At 44.9% G+C, this 19416-nt stretch overlaps 1 protein-coding gene across 1 annotated transcript; it reads left to right on the top strand.

The window, feature by feature from the left end:
- The first annotated feature begins 37 nt into the window (after nucleotides 1–37).
- Nucleotides 38–18984, top strand: ACO2 (aconitase 2). The gene is made up of 18 exons (XM_015861085.3): nucleotides 38–100; nucleotides 4319–4461; nucleotides 5548–5806; nucleotides 7715–7807; nucleotides 9527–9685; nucleotides 10073–10223; nucleotides 10936–11040; nucleotides 11277–11368; nucleotides 11634–11739; nucleotides 12915–13072; nucleotides 13808–13881; nucleotides 14544–14655; nucleotides 14852–14974; nucleotides 15165–15320; nucleotides 16445–16636; nucleotides 17507–17639; nucleotides 17937–18058; nucleotides 18465–18984. Exons 1-18 carry the CDS (start codon nucleotides 65–67, stop codon nucleotides 18606–18608), a joined length of 2358 nt encoding a protein of 785 aa, XP_015716571.1. The 5' UTR covers nucleotides 38–64; the 3' UTR covers nucleotides 18609–18984.
- Nucleotides 18985–19416: the final 432 nt, after the last annotated feature.

Below are 19416 nucleotides of genomic sequence, written 5' to 3'. Positions count from 1 at the left end.
CGGAGGTATCAAAAGGGCGGACTGACGCCATCGGGGCGCGACTTCATCTTTGTCAGTGCACAAAATGGCGCCGTACTGCGTCCTGGCGGCTCGGCTGCGGGTGAGCGCCGCGGGACGGGCGGGGCCGGGCGAGGCCGGGCTGGGCGGTGGGGTGAGGGCCGCTGCAATCCTGGACGGAGGGCAGAGGGAGCGCGGGGCGGCGGGCGGAGGCGTGGGGCCGGGTCTCCGCTGTCTGCGCGTGTAGGTCAGCGCGTCCCCGGCGCGGCCCGACGCCCGTTTCCATGGCGATGGCGGGGCCGCACCGGCGGAGGCGGCTCGGCCGCCTGATGGGCCTCGGTGTCGGGCGGGTCCCGCCGCCTCCGGGCACTGCTGAGCCTCAAGGTGAGCGCAAGGTGACCGCGCCCGGGTAGGCCGAGATATCGCGCCTGGGGCCGTGCTTCCTCCTTCCGCGGGCTCCTCCTCATCTCGTGCCGTTAGCAGCCTGTGCCCTTGGCTGCCCGGCTCCAGGACTGCGGCCTTTCATGTGGATGGGAGTTCCTAGATCTGTTTGTTAAAGGGGCCGTGCAAGGCCAGGCGGCCACATCAATTATCTTTTTATTATTATTATTTTATTTTCCAAATGGCTTGAATCTGCCTTCATAGTGACTCTCCCAGTCTTCTCCATTGTGACCTCTAAAACCCACGTCTGCTTGTGCCCATCACAGGCACTACAGTACTAAGGGCATTATCCTGTTTAGTATCTACTCACTAATAAACACTTGATTGTTTTTTAAAGCCTAGAAGGCAGATAGAATGCCATTTTCTCATGTAGTGCTGCTTGCTGTGCTGCCCTCAGTACGTGCCACATGGTGAAGCTGAGAGCTCGGACTGCTCCATTTGCCAGCTGTGACCTTGGGGAGGGTGTTCCCTCTACCCAGGGAGCTGCAGCAATAACCTTATCAGAGAGTCACAGAATAGCTCAGCTTGGAAGGGACACGTGAAGAATCGTTGAGTGAGGTGCCTTGAAAGCACTTTGTGAAGAAGGCAGTGGGCGTAATACCAAACTTGCCAGAGTTCAAGAAGTGTTTGGACAATGCTGTCACACATAGGGCCGGCTTTTTGGGTGGTACCACGTGGAGCCAGGAGTTGGGTTTGATGATCATTATGGATCCCTTTCTACTCAAGATATTCAGTGATTCTATGGTTCTTACTCACATTTTATGTTATTACTTTGTTGCTCTCGGTGCAGATGTCTTAGAAAAGGACTGTTTTTTAAAGTAAAACTTACAGCGTGGCATCATTGCAGTTATCTCGGTGTATTCATCATTGACTGTTAAATAATTGCTACTTTGCACTTTGAAGAGAAACAACTACTGATAAAACATAAGCAAATATTTTATTAGGATAATGGGTTGTTTCTCCTTTTATGGTATGTGCAGTCACGTCAGGTCAAGTGGGTGTGTACTTAAGTGGATATGTGTCAGCACAGCAAATGCATGAAGTTTAGACCTTTGGGAGTATTATATTATTAGATTCAAAGTAGGCTTTTTTTTCAGTTTAAGGGACTTTTACCAATCATTCTGGCTGGTTGCTATAGGAAGCAAATAATAGCTTTTCTCATATGTAGCAGTCTAGAGATGTAATGATAACGTGACTCATCTTGCTAGTTGCTGCAGTAGTGCCAGCACTGAATGTGGCATGTGCTATTAATGCTGGTTCTGCTCATCTCCTCTCCTAGAACAGGCTTTTGGAGTTGGAAGCTGGTATTAAGCTTATCTTAAAGAGAAATAAATTGGAATTAGCCCAGTTAAGGCTGACAGTCCTATTTATAGTATGGTTCCTATAAAAGCCTTATAGGACAGAGGTCTTTTTCATGCCATTCTGAAAGATGCTTTTGGGAGCCATTTTGTTTCTCAGGCCACGTTGGCTAAGGAATGACAGAAAGAACAGCACTGTGAAACCAACTGAAGTGTCAGGGGTTTGCTGAAGGTCTTGTGAGTACATACAAAGCAGTTGCATTTTGTGAGCTTTGTGTATGTTGGCAAGAAAACCATATTGGCTAGAGTTAAACCCACCTTCAGAAGGCTAATTTTGGTTGCTCCTTGGAAGTGGGTCTGGGAAAACAGCTTGCATTTACATGTTGATTATACCTTATTGCTTTTTTTAGGCTGAATTATGGTCAGCATTGGAAACTTGGCCAGTGTTCTTAGATCAGGGAGGAGGAGGAAAAATGATATTTTGGGTTTCAGTTAGAATTTCTAGGAGTGCTTTCTGGGATAGGAGGGCATGTGGCAAAGCTTCTAGTCTTTTGACTACAGGCTTTATGCTTACTGGATGTACCTACCATGTCTGATGCCAAAATGTGAGTTTCAAGAATTCAGATTTATATCTGGGCATTTACTGCTGTGAGCTGACTACGAGACAGCTGGCTGTTTCAGATGAGCTTTCAAAGTCCACATAGATAAGAGTAGGCTTCCTTAAGGAGGATTCAAAGATAACGACACATTTAGTAAGGTGTCTTTTATCAATTAATTTGGTAGGGGAAGCTTTTCACCTACCAAAATACTGACAGACTCAGGTGCCCTGCAGTGGTTTCTTTTTCTTTCTGAGTAAAGAACACTCAGGTGCAGGGTAAACAAATTCAGTGGCAGATGAGAAGAGCCCGCTGGGCAGCTGTTTGCTGGGTGCTCAGCCCAGAACCTAATGATGCTGACTACGTACTTCCCGTGGCTGTTGTCACTACTCAGCAAAAACAAGCAAAAGATACCAAAGAAACCCACTGGAGCACGTTTTGTTTTAGGAAAAAGTGGGAGAAAATGAAACAGGAAACTCAGTTTTGTGACTTAATCTTGTAGTTTTATGGGGGTTGCTCCAAAAGTAATGCCTCCATGGAAACTCCAGTGGATATAAAGAGCACAATAGCACTGTCTGATGGAGCAAGTTCTCAGCTACAAAACAGTTTTTCAGCATAGGCACCACCATTAGCTATGTGTTTTAAACAGTGATGAACAAGAACCTGCATGCTGTGCCCGTGAAAGTCTGCATGGCTGACCAGAACATGGCCTGTCTTTCATGTCACTGTCACCACTGCTGAAATGCACCACCCACTACCAGCTCACTGTGCTCACATGCACAGTTTGGTCTCTGTTAATGTTCACCAATCATTAATGAATGTCAGCAGGTGCCATTTTTTTTTTTTTTTCATGGAGGAATTCAGTGATACACCTTTGGTTCATACATGCTTCCGTGGCAGACACCATTCTTTCAGGCTGCCACTCTGCTGCCTTCTGTCACACAGCAACAGAATGTAACCGAATGTTGGTGGGAAGGTTCTACCACTACTACCATACCACTAACATCTGCCTGTGCCATCACAAGCCAATGTAATAAAATAGGAGGCATTATTTTCAGAGCAGTCCTCATATCCCTCCTGTTTCTGAAACTCCAGGTTCAGGCTCGTTTCTCTTCCATATCTGGCATGTGGAGCTGTGGTGAGGATCAAACAGAAGTCAACTACTTTGTATTGCTATTACTGTGATTACCATTTGAATGTGTGGTATTCTAATGACTACCACATTTCACTGAGCTATTTCATGAAGTAAAAAGGTTTACAGATGTGTATGCAGGAGTTGAGAAGATACTATCTGACTTTTATCTGATAGGGGTACACCTCTCTTCAGATCTTTGGAGAGCCCTGCTTCAGATTTTGAAGTGGTGGTTGGTTGGTGGTGGTTGGTTCTCCAGTGGGAGAAGTCATCATCTAACCTCTGACATTTGTGGTATATTCTGGAAGTTGTGAGCTTAAAGTGCAGCAGGCTGAAATCTGATGACTGCCTTTCATTTGTCCTTCTGTTACAGCAATGCTCTCCCCTGTACCACCAACTTTATTTCAGATTTACTTGGACTGGAATGGTGCGTGGCCGCTAAAACGCTGCAGATGTGTTTTGCTCCTACTGAGAGATGTGTATCTAATAGCATAGGATTGTTTGGTAGGAAAACAACCAACACCCTTATTGCTAGTGTGCTGTCTGCTATGCTCTCTCCTAGATTTCCTGGACTTTTCATTATGGAAAATATTAACAAGCATTATTAAAAATACAATAAAACAAGAGATTTGGATAAAAATATTGGTGACATTTTTTGGTCTTGATAATTTTAAGCAATATTTTAAATCCAGTACCTTGCACTGAGATCTTGATATGTGGTGGTGGAGCAGAAAGGTATCTGCTTGGTCCCATTCAGTGTTGTTTGCTCATCCAACAGTGTCAACTCAATACCAACAAGTGATTCCAAGTGATACCAGTTCTGGGTTCCAGCACTAACACTCTCCTTCTTCCAGCATGCACTGAATGGTGGGATACGGCGCTACCATGTTGCATCTGTTCTGTGCCAGCGGGCCAAGGTGGCCATGAGCCACTTTGAGCCTAATGAATACATCAACTATGAAAAGCTGGAGAAGAACATCAACATCGTCCGTAAGAGGTAAGAGTGGAGGACTGAAGAGGGAAAGGGTAAGGCCATTGTGCAGAATTTAGCTCTGCAGTGATGGGAAAGGAAGGAAAACCATCCCAGGGCTCTGGCAAAGAGTGTGTTTGTTAGGTGCTTTGGGCTGTGGCAGTTGCAGATATAGTGAAAAATGGGTTGTAATGTCTCCATGTGGCAGTGGGGCATTGTGGGAGGGGTTGAAGGTTATGATGAACACTGACATGTAGGTCAGTGCAGAGGAGGTGCTAGAAAGGGCTCTGTCCTCTTTTATTAACACCTTCCTTCTGGAGCATTTGTATTGGCCCTCACACCTTTCTGGGGAAGCAGTGCGTGGGTAGTGGTCATTGTAGGCTAATGCTCCTTTACACTTTGTTTTGACAGTGAGTGTTCTCCTGTATTCCGCTGTAGGCGTTAGGCACAAAAAGATGGGCTAGGAGTTTGTAATGTATGTAAACACGGTGACCTTAATCTGCTGATAGAGGCTTGTCTGCCTGTTGAGTTGTCATTCCTGCTCTACTTACCTTGTCAGTGGTTTGTAAGATGTGTCCTTTGGTCTTTGCATCCTTTGTTAGTTGTGGTAACTCTCATTTCATGTCATAGCATCTGCTTAGCTCCTTCTAACAAGATCTCACCACTGACATAAATAGGCTCCTCAACTGAGACAGCCAGTAGAACTCTACAGCACCTAGAAGGTCTGTGGTCGTGAAACTCTCCTTACTTGTCCTTGATCTGGTACTTGTGAATTGAGTCTGACCTCTGTCTCACTTCATCATTCTCTGGCTTTTCCCAAGTCTAACCTTGGGAAATGAGTACTCATTGCTTTACTGTATAGAGAGATTACATGAGAAAGCAAAAGTGACATCAGTCTGTATCCTTTCGGACTTTCTGGGCCAAGCATCTGTTTCAGTGAGCTACCAGTTGATATGTTAGTTCTGTAAGATGAGCATGCAGGTGTCTGTGTTCATGTCTCAGCAGCTTGAGTGGTAAAAGGAAGCAGAGAGTATCTTTATTCAGTTACATCCTTAAAACAGGCTAATGTTAAACTAGACAACATGCAGATACAAAATTCCTTTGTCTCCCCAGGCTTGACCGTCCCCTGACCTTATCCGAGAAGATTGTATATGGACACCTGGATGACCCAGCAAAACAGGAGATTGAGAGAGGCAAGACCTATTTGCGCCTACGGCCTGACCGCGTGGCCATGCAGGATGCCACTGCTCAGATGGCAATGTTGCAGTTCATCAGCAGCGGGCTGCCAAAAGTGGCCGTGCCTTCCACCATCCATTGTGATCACCTCATAGAAGCGCAGTCAGGTGGTGACAAGGATCTTCGAAGAGCCAAGGTGACTAATGCAGAGACTTAAATTCAGACTGTTTGAAAGCCTCTTTCCACCCTGGGAAGAGTTTCTTTTATTTTTTTTTTCCAGAAGAGCCATGAAATCAGACATGGCACCAGATTGCCTGTGTGGTCAACTCTGTAGGTATGTCCGATGCAGTGAAGAAACTGAGCAGGCAGGACTTTGGGAGTTTTTCACCTGAAGTTCTTCCATTATATGGCTTAACCCTAAGTATGGGAAGAGTTAGACCTAATCTGCTATCAATGAAAGAATAGATCATACACTATGAAAAGCATCCTGAACATGTGTTTGTATCACACTGACTTACACTGTGAATGGGGAGCAAATAACTACTTCTGATTCCCAGACCACTTGCATGTGATTAGCTGAATGCTCACTGAAGCATGTGCAGCATTCAGGACCAGCAAGGACAGGTATAGATGTTTAAGTAGACATGAAGGATATTGTGCTTTATGTGAGAATTCCAATATTGTTTGTCCAACTTCTTCACTAAGGGTTGTTTTTCTTTTTAATTTTCCCCATCGCTTTGTTACTGCTTATTCCTCCTCAGAGATTTCTGTCAAATAGAGATGCATGAGATCCATGCTCCTCTGTTCTACATACCGCAGCAAATCTGCCACGGAAGGACATCCTGTTAGTATAGCAGGGAGATGGAGGAAGCCCCCATGTGGGCATAGCATGAGTCCATTGTCATAGCCAGAAGACTCTGTGACTTGGATCCTGGTACCAAAACAGAAGAATCTGTCAAACCTTTTGTGGGTGTTCAGGTGGATTTTAAGATTGTTCTCAGAAACTCCTGAAGCTGTCTTCTTCTCTCCCTTATTCCTGTATTTGTTCTTTGTAATGCCCGTGGTATTCTGCTGCTGAGCAGGGCAGAGTCCCTCCTCTGCCAGCTGCTCTGAGCAGACCAAGTAAAGGTCTTGCCTTCTTCTGACTGTGTTCTGCTTCTGAAGCTGCCAGCTGGCATACAATGAATGCTGGCAGACCGGAGGGTGGTTTGAATTTGCTCCTGGCTCATCATCATACTTTACTGGGGAGAGATGCACAAACAGAGTAAAGTGACCTGACTCCCTGTGGAAAACAGCGCTTAAGGAACTGTTGCTGCCTCATGGGAAACCTCAGCAAGTGTGTGCTGAGACAGTTCTTCCATTATCCTAGTTTCCTCTTTATTTTGAAGCATAGCTGCCTGAGAACAGTCTTTAAGAAACTCTCTTCTGCTAGCGCTTATCTTATTTACTCTGCCACTCTTCTGCCAAGAGTTATCAGAACATACGTATCGTTGTACTTCCTTGGCAACCATGGTTATTCTCACAAGCAATTTTCACAGTATGACCTCTGCAAGTAATGGTGGTAGTGCAGCAAGAAAGGCAGCATTGTGCGAGTCCTTAGCAGGCGACTCAACAGAATGAGAAATGGCACCCACCGACTTCCAATTGTATTTCTTCATCTGTGAAAGTAAAGCCAGAATGCTAATATGAGAGATTAGAAATGTCTGCAAAGCATGTGTAAAACAAAGGAGACAGCTGGCAGAGAAGGAAGGGGGGGTCAGAGGAAGTGAAAAACAGGTTAAAGTACCTTGTGAGAATACAAGAAATAACCAGAGCATTCTCAAATACCTTAATGGCAGGGTTTTCCTTTAATTGTGCTATTTGGAATTGAAACAAAAGAAGATGCATTAGTAGAGCTTCAAGTAGGATGAAACTGAGTGAAATTAAGTGGCCTGTGATGACAGACTAGCACTGATCCCTTTTGGTTTTGGGAGTGATGTGCACCACCCAGCTGTTCCAAAGCCATGGAACAACCTACGGACAGGCTTGAGTAGATAGGAATGTGTTCAAGCTCATGGTCTACAGAAGAACGTTATTAATATTGTGTGTTTTCCTGTGTGACTAGGACATAAACCAGGAGGTGTACAACTTTCTGTCGACGGCTGGTGCCAAGTATGGAGTGGGATTCTGGAAACCTGGATCAGGAATCATTCACCAGGTAACGTATGTATTTGAATTCTTTTGAACATCCAGTGGCTCTTTTACCTCATGGTGAAGGGAGAGCACAAACCCTTAGAAATTTCACCAGTTCAAAGGAGCAACTCTCTTTGAGGCAAGAGATCTTTCTTGCTTTCTCCCTTTCAGTTATCTCAACGATAGTGTTTTTACTCAGAGGCTATTTTTGTCAAACTGTAACCTGATGCGTGATTAGTGAGTGCCAGCAGCAGGCCACGTGAATCAGAGAACCTTTACTCCTTTGGTGCTGGCTCATTTTGATATGGTTGGATGGTAAAGTGGTGCCATGAAGTAGCTACATAAGGCTAATATGCATTCCTTTTAGTGTTAAGAAAAGAGGCTTTAGGAACATGCCTTTTGGGGGGCTGTTTTATGTACATTTTGTTCCATAGTGAACCAAGAAAGTCTATGAGGACACCAGTTAGAGCAGCTGACTTTTAAGTTTAAGTACTCAACAATACCACATAACTAATTGCTATCTGAACTGGATAAAATACAGAACAGTTTTCAGTAGTTTTCAGGTCTGAGATGATCTAGTTGTAGCACTTGCACCTCAAAAGAAGGTGACCATCCCAAGATAACTTATCACTTAATGAGGCTTTTTGATTTTTAAAATCAATGCCTCTAGCCAGATTTCCCTGTCTTGGTCTTGGTTGATTCCCTGTGTATGTTTACTAGACATTTTGCATTATTCCTGAGATGCAGGTAGGACAAACTGAAGTGCAACACAGGCAGAAGGAATGGAGAGGGGTGTGGATGACTACTGTTAAACATCCTCTCAGGAAGGAGCTTGTGACCAGGTGCCATCAAGTCCTCTCTGTTCTTAGCTATGGAATGGCTTATTTTAACTCAGTGTGACACAGCATGGGAAGGCAATAGAACAGGTGAACTCTCCAAAAGCTCATGGGAGCACTTCAGGTCACTTCTGCTCTGAAACCACTCATAATGTTTGTCATGTGGCAACATAGCTACCTACTGTTGCTGCCAGCTTATTTATGATTTAGTTTCCCTGGTTGGAGAAAACTGGACGTGCTTTATAGCTTCAGAATCCAGTGCCAAAGTGAGGCCTTGGAAATGACCTTTCTTGTACATGTATATAAGTCTAGAAGTATTAGAGGCAAAGTTTTAGCTTTCTTGATAAAGGGCTAAATGAGTTCTGCTGAGGCTGTTCTGGAATCAGCAGTGAGGAAAAGGCAGCCTCCTGGTATATTTGTGAGTTATTCCTCCATGTGATTAGGCTTTGGCCTGCAGCACGGATTGGAGGGGCCTGTTGGTATTCTGCTGCTGTGGGACCATGAGGTCTGCAAAAGATCTCGCTAGCTCTGGACAGGTGAATTGGCTCGTTCAGCAGTTGAGTCAAAGGGGGTTGGAGGCTGAGGAACAGATCCCTGAGCTCCAACAAAGGTTACTGGAAAGAATTCATCTTCCAGTGGAAAATGGAAAATCACAATTTCAGTTTTTATATTATCTTGGGATGAGCAAGGACCCTCAGGCCAAGACTTGGTACCTTGTTCTGTCATTCCTCTGAAAGGAATTTGAAATACAGCTGAACTTACAATCCAAAGCAAATTAAATTACTTTCTTGCTACTGAAATCTGCAAATAAAAACTAATCTAGATTCTTGTTCTTGTTGTTTTCCTTGGTGCCCCCCCCCCTCCTTTCCCAACAAACAAGCAAGCAAACGATCCATTTTTATTTTCAGATCATTCTGGAGAACTATTCCTACCCCGGGGTTATGTTGATTGGCACAGACTCACACACCCCCAACGGAGGTGGCCTGGGGGGAATCTGCATCGGTGTGGGTGGAGCTGATGCTGTAGATGTCATGGCAGGAATCCCTTGGGAGCTCAAATGCCCAAAGGTAAGAGCAAAAGGAATACTAATCCTCTGTGTTGCAGGTGAGATTTAAGATACATAAGAAACCTACATTAGGCACTATATACAATCAACATTTTTACTTGTAATCACACACTGGTTCGAACAGCCTGTCTGTGATTCATAGGCAGCTCTGAGTTTCCATTTCCAGCCTTTTTATTCAGAGGTGGATAGAAGCAGGCAAGTAGTGATATCTCTTCAGTTGGCCCTGTCATTGAGTTCAGCCCCTGTGCACATGTTGTGGTATTTCAGGATTTTTCCCCCTTGTGGTGTTGTGACTACCCACATTCTGAGAAGTATGAGGAATTATTTTGGCTGCTGAAGGGAAATGATGACAGTATAATATATATATATACTTTTTAATGTTACTCAGGTTATTGGTGTAAAACTAACTGGCAAGCTTTCTGGCTGGAGTTCTCCTAAAGATGTGATCCTGAAAGTGGCTGGCATCCTCACTGTAAAGGGTGGAACAGGGGCCATCATCGAGTACCACGGGCCTGGTGTGGATTCAATCTCTTGCACTGGTAAGACAGCAAGAATCTCTTATCTGGAGCTGGGTGTTGTTGGAGGTGCTGGTCTTCTCTGTGTTCATATGGCTTGGCTACAATTTGGATAGCTTGAGAGCAATTTAAGATTTTTGTTCTCTTGAATCATGGGTAGCTGAACTGTGGTATTTAGCCTGCTAAATATAAAACAGCATCTGCTACTGCTTCATTGCTGTGTCCTTGAAAGGCACTGGGTGGTCCCAATGCCACGAGTAAATGTTTTTTTTATTGTACTCAATCACCAGAAACTTTTACTCAGCTCTTCAGATTTCTCATGTAGATAAATGCATTCTGGCTCTTCCTATAAAGATAAATAAGATACTAGGAAGAGACCAGACACTCATTGTGGGTAGCATAGACACTTGTCACTGCTGTAAGTATATTCAGTGCTCAGTGCAGATGGGGAGGAGTCCCTATTAGACCTTCCATAATCAAGAATTACTGTGGCTTTCAACTCCTTCCTTGTACCAAAGTCTGGCTGCAGACATAGTATTGATCAGAAACATTAGGGACTGAAGCAGCCATTATGTAGTCAATGCATCCTGTCTGCGGTGGAGTTAGGTTTTTTAGGCCTGATGAACCTGATCTCTCTTGGCTTTGCTGTCTTTTCTGTGGTTTGACCTTTGAAGAATGGGATAGTCTTGGACTTGGGTCATTGACCTCATGATCTTTTCTCCCATTCTTTTTCTAGGAATGGCAACTATCTGTAACATGGGGGCTGAAATTGGAGCTACCACCTCAGTCTTCCCTTACAACTCACGGATGAAGAAATACCTGGGCAAGACAGGGCGAGCTGGTAAGAGAGCTTGAGGGTTGAAGTGGGTAGAAGCATGGATTTGAGAGGTGTATTCCGGGAGCAGCATCTTCCTGCAGTTTCATCTGCTGTTACTTCTGACCTTGCATATACAGGAATAGGGTCTGTAGATTAAGTGCCTGGGTAGATATTTTGCAGACCCTGTGTTCAGTTGTTCCAGTCTTCTTTTACCTTGCATTTGCTGCAGTTTTTCAGATCTCCCTTCTTTCTCATTCCAGACATAGCTGCACTAGCAGATGAGTTCCAGCAATACTTGGTGCCAGATCCTGGTTGTCAGTATGACCAGGTGATAGAAATCAACCTCAGTGAGGTAAGGCTTGCTTTCTGCTAGCCATTGTGGATGTTGTGATGTGACTATTTGTGTGAATGAGGACTATACTGGGAGTTGGATGCAGCACCCCTGGCTATTCTAGATCAACACTCAGTCCTGCTCTACTGGCAGCTTCTGCTCAGGTGTTTGTGTAGGTGAATCCTAAACAGCTTCTGTACAGGGCTACGAAAGGAATTTATTTGCTGCTGACTGAGGTTTTTTTCTTGGCTACTGTAATTTCTGACTTTGTTGCTGTTTCTTAAAGCTGAAGCCACATATCAATGGACCTTTCACACCAGACCTGGCGCACCCTGTGTCAGATGTTGGTGCTGTGGCAGAAAAGGAGGGCTGGCCTGTTGATATCAGAGTTGGTGGGTAGTATTTGTTCTTTCGTCTACATCTTTGTGGCATGAATGTTGCTGTTGTGGGATAAGTGGTTGGTTGTGTAGCTTGAGATCCAGTCCTTTAATGCTCACTAGTTACTGCTCCTTTGAATTTTGGGTTAGTGTCATTTCTTCATAGGTATATGAACTTTCTGAGAAGTGTAGTCTCTTCTCATCTTATATGTGTGGCCTGGATCTGGGATGGCTAGAGAGAATCTCAAGAAGCAGGCAAGTTTTTCCCCTTGCTGGGAACTTTGAAACACTTGGGTAGGCAGTAGTGTTACTTGTAGAATAGCACTTTTGGTCAAATCCGTGCAACAGGCTTTGAATGAAGATCTGTCAGGAACATGATTGTTGTTCTAAAGAGCAGGCTTGGATACCTGCATGTTTGTAGGACGGAAGCCATTGGCTGGCTTCTCTTGTTGTTCCAGGTGGGAATGAAAAGAATGCAAATTCATTGTAAAGGCCACACTGCAGGTGGGAAACTTGTTATTCGTTGCTGTTACAAATAACCTGAAGTAACTTGAAGAGTTACTCTCTACTGGTTAGCACTAGAGTACTGTCAGTGCAGCACAGTGTGTCCTCATGTGGTGTTTGTACCGTAACAAAGGATGCTTTATCCAAGGACTACAGAATGTCTGTACCAAAACTGAATGGTACAATGGGGTCTAGCCAAGAAAACTGAGGTGAGCTAGTTGGGTGTGTAAGTTTCTCGGAAGGAAAAAAAAAAAGAATGTCAAATGTGCATGCTGAGAGGGCTAGAAAACTTCAAATTCAATTTGAATAGTGAGGCACCCACCTCTTTTTATCATTTCTTCAGTTTCTTTTCATCTTGATTTGTAGCCCTTTCTGTATCTCTGAATGAATACCTCTCTGCCTAACCAAAGCGCAAGTAGGTGCCACTCTGACCTTGTGAAACAATAAGTAGACTAGTGGCCAGGCAGTGTGTTCTGACTTAGCAGCTCCACAACCTGGCAAAGGATTGCTTGTGACAACAGGATCTTGCTTGGGAGGTTTGGCAGTGTTAGCACGTGAAACTGTTTTGGATTCCTCGTTGGTGGAATAGGTTGTCCCTTGTTTTCTGCTGAGAGGTGGTCAGGGAGGAGCATCCCATAACCATGGCTGCAGTAACCACCTTCCTGTCTCTCTTTCAAACCCCATAGGCCTGATTGGCAGCTGCACCAACTCCAGCTATGAGGACATGGGGCGCTCTGCAGCAGTGGCAAAGCAGGCACTGGCACATGGGTTGAAGTGCAAATCAAAGTTCACAATCACTCCAGGCTCAGAGCAGATCCGTGCCACCATTGAAAGGGACGGTTACGTGAGTATGACCACTCTTTATACTTCCAGACAATACACGTTCAACTTTTCCAGACAATGCTCAGGAGTCTAGAGTGGTTTATGGAAACCTTTTAAACTTTGTCATCACTTATCACTAGAGGTACAGTAGCCTTGTGCTGCTATGCCCCCAGGTCCTGCCATTACCTAGACAGTGTTTTGACTGGATATGTTGATCTATTTTCTCATTTAAGAACAGTTTGGCATGGGGAGAAAAATATAACAGTGTGTTAATTGGTTCTTATATTTAGTAAATGCTGGATGCTGTCACAGCTTGGAGACCAACTATGCGAGTCCTTACGTGGACTTCTTCAAAAGCTGCCCTTTTAATTGATTCCTGTTCTGAGTGCACTGAGTAGGCTCATTCTTGCCTGCACTTTTACCAAACCAATCCTTACGCTGACAGGAATTATGCAGAAAATTAATCAGACCAGCCGCTGCTCTCAGTCAAATATCTGAGAAGCTGGATCATTCCATTTAAAATAGGTAGAGATTGGAAACTCAGTGGTAAAGTCTTCCTGTGCTTTTCCGAGTGTTAACTCAGAGTTTACTGGGATCAGACCCCGTGTATTCATAAGAGACTCAAAACTTGGGAGTGAAACAAGGAGAGAAACGTTCTTGGTTTGGTGCTTTGTGAGTGTCCTCTTTTTCTGAAAGAGCAACACCAGAAATGTATTCTGGACTTCTTCCTAGTAACGAAATTGTTGTCTGTCCCCAGGCACAAATCCTGCGAGATGTTGGAGGGCTGATTCTTGCCAACGCTTGTGGGCCATGCATTGGCCAGTGGGACAGGTGAGGGGAAAGATGGGCTTCTTTCTAGCTTTGTTTTTGATTGTAAATTCCACACACTAGGAATTAAACACACCCTAGCCATTGGACACAGCTGTGTGATGTGCATTGGAGGGGGAGAAATGATGCAGAAAACTGCAGATTTAAGCTGAGCATTTAGACAAATGAAGCTGCAAAAAGTCCACACATGTGGCCACATCTGTAGGTTTTTTGATAGCAGACAAAAATGGAGAGAGAGATTAGTCATCCTTGAGAAGATGGGCTGGAGTTTGCTTGGTTCTTTTAAAATAGGATAAGCTACTGGTCTTCAATCAATGGAGTGGCAGGGAGGAAAATTCCTGATAAGAGGGATGGGAGACACACTCCTTGTCCTTGCTAGTGATGATGTGTCCAAAGGTACATACTCTAGTAGATAATTGTTCAGACAGTTCAACAGTGCGCAACATGGTCTATGAAAACTACTCTAGGAATCAGTGTCCTACTTGACTTTTCACTGCCCTTGGTTTTGAGTCTGTACTTAAGGGAGGAAAACATGCCTGGGCGCTCACTAAACATTTCCCAAAGACAATGACCGATACCAAAGTCAAGACTGGGGGTTTTAACAGCAGGACATCTAGAAGTAATCTTCCCTTTGGATCTGAGGAGCGTGTTTCTTTCTTTTACAGGAAGGACATAAAGAAAGGAGAGAAAAACACAATAGTTACGTCTTACAACAGGAATTTCACAGGTCGCAATGATGCCAACCCAGAGACTCACGCGTTTGTGACCTCGCCAGAGGTAAGGGACAGCCACAGGGAGCCTGTGGGATAGTTTGTTGTCTTAGGAGCTCATTCTACTCCCTTAGGAAGGAGACACAGTGTAGTTTGGTGTGTAGTTGTGAGAGCTTTCTGACCGCTGTCTAATTTAGGCATAGGATTTTCAAGTGAAATGATGAGAGGAAGACTATTCTTTTAAATTGTCATTTTTCTTTCAGATTGTCACAGCTCTGTCCATTGCTGGCACTCTAAAATTTAACCCTGAGACGGATTTCCTGACAGGAGCAGATGGGAAGAAGTTTAAACTAGAAGCACCTGATGCAGATGAGCTGCCTAGGCTGGTAACTGCTTGGTCTGGGGAAGGGAAGGCCTGTCACTGTTTGTTCTTTATGTGTAGTAGGGGAGCTTTCACGCAGTGACCTCTTCCTTAATGTTAAGGCTGTAATTGGTGCAGTTGCCCTTATTGTCTTGTTCTCCTCAAGAGATGTTAGGGTTGGCTGAGACTGATGTTTTTCCTTTTGTTTTTGGAAGGATTTTGACCCAGGCCAGGACACATATCAGTACCCTCCCAAGGATGGCAGCGGGCAGCATGTGGATGTGAGCCCCACCAGCCAGCGCCTCCAGCTTCTTGAGCCCTTTGATAAGTGGGATGGCAAGGATCTAGAAGACATGCTGATCCTCATCAAGGTCAGGAGCAAAGAGGGGAACACCAGCTGTGGCAGGGCTGCTGAACAGGGATTTGCACATCAGTTACAAGAAGCTTTGGAGTGTGCCTTGAGCTGTCTTGAGATTCTTCCCCTACAGCTGCATTATTACGGGAAGTGAAACAAGGGTCTTCCTTCTCTTGTGCTCATGTTTCTTTGCAATACTGCAATGTAACTAAGAGACTTTTCTGCTCGATGCTAGTTGTTAGCTAATATCATGAAAAACAAAGTTCGTTATGCTGTGGAATGTGATCCCACCCATGCCATGAAGTCTGGAGAATTTTTCCCAGTTAGAACCATACACTAGCATCTCTAATATCTGACAGTTCTAAAAGCCATTTTGTCTGAAATCAGGTTGTTAGAATCTTCTCATCCATCAGTAGTTGTGTTGTCTTACAGGAAGAGAAACTCTTATTTCATAATAATTAAACATTACATTTCAGTCTCTTAGGGAAGACATGAGTTTCTCCTCCCTCTCTGTGGTGAGTTCAGTTCAGTAGTTTCAGTTAACACAGTGATAGGTGCAGAAATACAGTGCTGTGGGATTTGTCCTTCAGGTACATTGTTGGTTCTCAGTGGCAGAGCTTCAGGTATTCTCAAGAGCCGTGCTTCCATGCTGAGCTGTGCTTGTTTGACCCACACAATTCCTTTAGAAACACTGTGGGACTACCAGTAGGAAAGCTGTCCTCTCTGTTGGGAATTCTGCTCCAGCAGGCTGAGGTGGCCTGTATCCACACTGGAAACTCAGAGGGAACACTCGGTGTCTTGCTGAGCTTTTCCAGCAGAGAGGCTGAGCTGTAACGGGAAGAACTTAATTGTTTTTGCCATTTGAACAGGCTGCTGAGGGAAGTGAGGACATGGCACAAGATGTCGTGGCTAACCTCATTTCTGTACTTCTGCCCTTAGCAACAAGGATCTTGTTTCTAATCAAAGCATGCAGAATGACCACTGCATTCTGCCTCAGTGTGCCTTGATTGTGTAACAGATGCAGCTGTCTTGAGTTTGTGCTTTTAAAACAAGATGTGAAGATTCTTCAGAGTAAAAAGCGCGAGGAAGCATCAAGTCCTGACCCATCCTAATACATTCATCCCTTCTACTACCCCTTAGGTAAAAGGGAAATGCACCACTGATCATATTTCTGCTGCTGGACCATGGCTTAAATTCCGTGGCCATCTGGACAACATCTCCAACAACCTGCTCATTGGCGCTATCAACATTGAAAATGGCAAAGCCAACTCTGTGAGGAATGCACTAACTCAGGAGTTCGGGCCTGTCCCTGACACAGCCCGTTATTATAAGGTGGGACTCTCTCCTGATGCATATGTTTTAAGAGGATGTTTGCGCTCAGTGTGGTCTGTGCCAAGACCAAGGACCTCTCCCTGCCGCTCAAGTAGCAGCAGTTGTGAATTCACTCAGTGTTCAGGATTTTTCTTGGGACTTACTCTGATTGTGGCAGTTCTTGTAGGAGATTCTTTCCCTGCCTGCCATGAGCCTGAGGGAGGAGGGTCTTGTGACACAGATGGGACCAGAAACTCTATATGAAAGGGGAGGTGAAAGGGGAAGAACACTTACAGGCACTCACAATTTGCAGGTGTTTGTGTCAGCAGACTGCAACTAAATCCCACCTTCTTATCTAAGCAGATGGAGCACAGTTACTGTGTGAATCTAAAGAATTAATCCCTGACTGACTAGTTAACGTTGAAATAAATATATTGACCCCTTTGTTCTTTAAAACTTGGGTTGGAACTTCTAGAAATGGCCTTTCACTCTCTGATCAGCTTGGCAGTGATCTCAAGTGGGATCCTCTGGTAGACTGAAGTTCAAGTTTGGAAGTATGTCTTCCAAAAAGTAGAGTAGGGGTCACAACCAGTGTGAGTGCTGCCCCAGCACAAAACTGTGTAAAGAAACGTGGCAACAAGGATTTGCTTTCGATCCTAGAAGCAATTTTCTTCAGTCCTTGTTAGCCAAGGACAGCAGTGCCTAACTGCTCTGAAGCTTTTAGTTTCTCTATTTCTATCCTTAGAACCAAAGGGAGCCTTTTGGTAGAATGTATTATAGCACAGCAGTGTTGGTAGTGTTGCACTGAAATTAGATATATTGGGGTTGTACTTACTGTAAATTCCTCATTGGAGTGGCTGCAGAATTCTAAATCTTTTTCTTTTATCACAGAAAATGGGTGTCAAATGGGCGGTTATTGGAGATGAAAACTATGGTGAGGGATCAAGCCGAGAGCACGCAGCCTTGGAGCCACGTCACTTAGGGGGCAGGGTCATCATCACCAAGAGCTTTGCCAGGATCCACGGTAAGCTGCGCTTCCCCTGTAGTGTATATAAACAGGATGTTTGGTTTGGGTGGAAGAGATGTTTACCTTGCCTCAGGGCTCAATGCCTATGGAAAGGAACTCTATCTGCTGACAGATTGCATGGTCTCACGTCAGGAATGATGTTACGTATGTAGTTAGATATGGCACAAGCAGTGGATATGCTCAATTTGCTCCTGGGGTGGTAATTACTGATGAACTCCTCGGAGAAGCACTGAGCAGCCATGAAGTAATCCTGATCCCCTGCACTGAGCTGATTCAGTGGATTGTTCTCTGCAGAAACCAACCTGAAGAAGCAAGGTCTGCTGCCTCTTACTTTTGCGGATCCAGCAGACTACAACAAGATTCATCCTGTGGACAAGCTGAGCATTGTGGGGCTGGCGGACTTTGCTCCTGGAAAGGTACCTGCTGGTCTTGGCATTGCACTCGGGGTCAGGGATGAACCCTGGTGGGTAACAGCGTGGAGCTGTGTGCGAGGGCCTGAGGCAGAACAGGCAGTGATGGCCCCGCAACCTTCAGCCAGAGGGAATGCTGGACACCAGCAATGGGGGCCAGAGAGCTGGGGGGAGCCAGATCACATTACCCTGAGCTGTTATGAGAAACCCCTTGAGGATATTTTCAGTTCAGACTTGCTGCCTTAGGCGGGAGCGCTCCCTGGAAGTAACTCCCGCCACACTTCTATGTTAAGACCACCCTTGTTTTCAGCTCCTTAGAAACGTACAGGGATTTTCCTGTGAGAAGCTTGAGTGAACTTGTTCCTTTGACAAAGAAGGGGGAAAATAAGAACCGTCTTTTTTTTTCCCTTAGCCTCTGAAATGCATCATCAAGCATCCCAACGGGAGCCAAGAAACAATCATGTTGAACCACACCTTCAACGAGTCGCAGATCGAGTGGTTCCAGGCTGGCAGCGCCCTGAACAGAATGAAGGAACTGCAGCAGAAATCAAGCTAAGCTAAGTGCGCACAATGCCCCCAGTGCACTGGACTCCATTCAGCTCTGGCATCTTCATGAAAGTGCAATTCCATGCCTATGTCAGAATAAACGTCTGATCAAATGTAACCATAGCTTCCTTTTTGTTATGGCACTTCCTCTTCACTGACACTATGAAAAGGCAGTGCAGCTAGGCTTACTTTTGTCTTTTAAATTCCCCCAGCTCCCTTTTTCTATTTTGGCTCGATTTCAGTTGTCCCACAGTTATTTATATTTGGAAATAACCAGCTAAAGTGGGTTTGTCTGCTCGGTTGGTTGTTTTGGTTGTTGTTTTTTTTTGCCCATTCACTTTACTGATGGCTAAAGACTTAAAGTGGAAATAAAGACTGTGACCATCTCTTCTGCCTCATGTTACTTGTATTCATAACCCTGCTTTTCAACCCTTTTCCCCTCACTGTTTCTGGGAGGGGTGGGAAATAACTTGGATAAACACGCTACCTGCCTGCTTGGTGGCGTTATGCAAAGACCATGGTTTGGTTTGGTTTTTACACTAAGAACTAACTTGCTTATGCATCCTCTCACACAGCTCACCCCCTCCACAGCGAGTGATGCTGGGGATGATTTCAGGAGAACACTCTGTGAAGCAATGAAGCTACTCCTTGGTGCACTGCTGGGAGCTCTGAGCTGCTGAAACGTGAGCTGAGCACAACAGCTACCTGGGCTGCTTTTCTCTTTAACCAGTGTGGAAACCTCTTTTGCTGTTGAGATTCTAACCTGTATCACCCAAATTCCGACCTCTTAGAAACTGACAGGGATTTTCCCTCATATC

The sequence above is a fragment of the Coturnix japonica genome, chromosome 1 (genome assembly GCF_054131305.1).
Source record: "Coturnix japonica strain WE chromosome 1, WE-NBRP24, whole genome shotgun sequence".
Taxonomy (NCBI): Eukaryota; Metazoa; Chordata; class Aves; order Galliformes; family Phasianidae; genus Coturnix; species Coturnix japonica.
Note: the sequence above shows the minus strand (reverse complement) of the source record. Positions and strands in the feature narration are given on the sequence as shown.

Excerpts from the sequence above, each read along its gene's own strand:
- ACO2 (XM_015861085.3), top strand. The coding sequence starts at position 65 with ATGGCGCCGTACTGCGTCCTGGCGGCTCGGCTGCGG. Across the intron at positions 10,224-10,935 it reads GGATTCAATCTCTTGCACTG|GAATGGCAACTATCTGTAAC; the intron begins GTAAGACAGCAA and ends TTCTTTTTCTAG. Across the intron at positions 13,073-13,807 it reads CCATTGAAAGGGACGGTTAC|GCACAAATCCTGCGAGATGT; the intron begins GTGAGTATGACC and ends GTCTGTCCCCAG.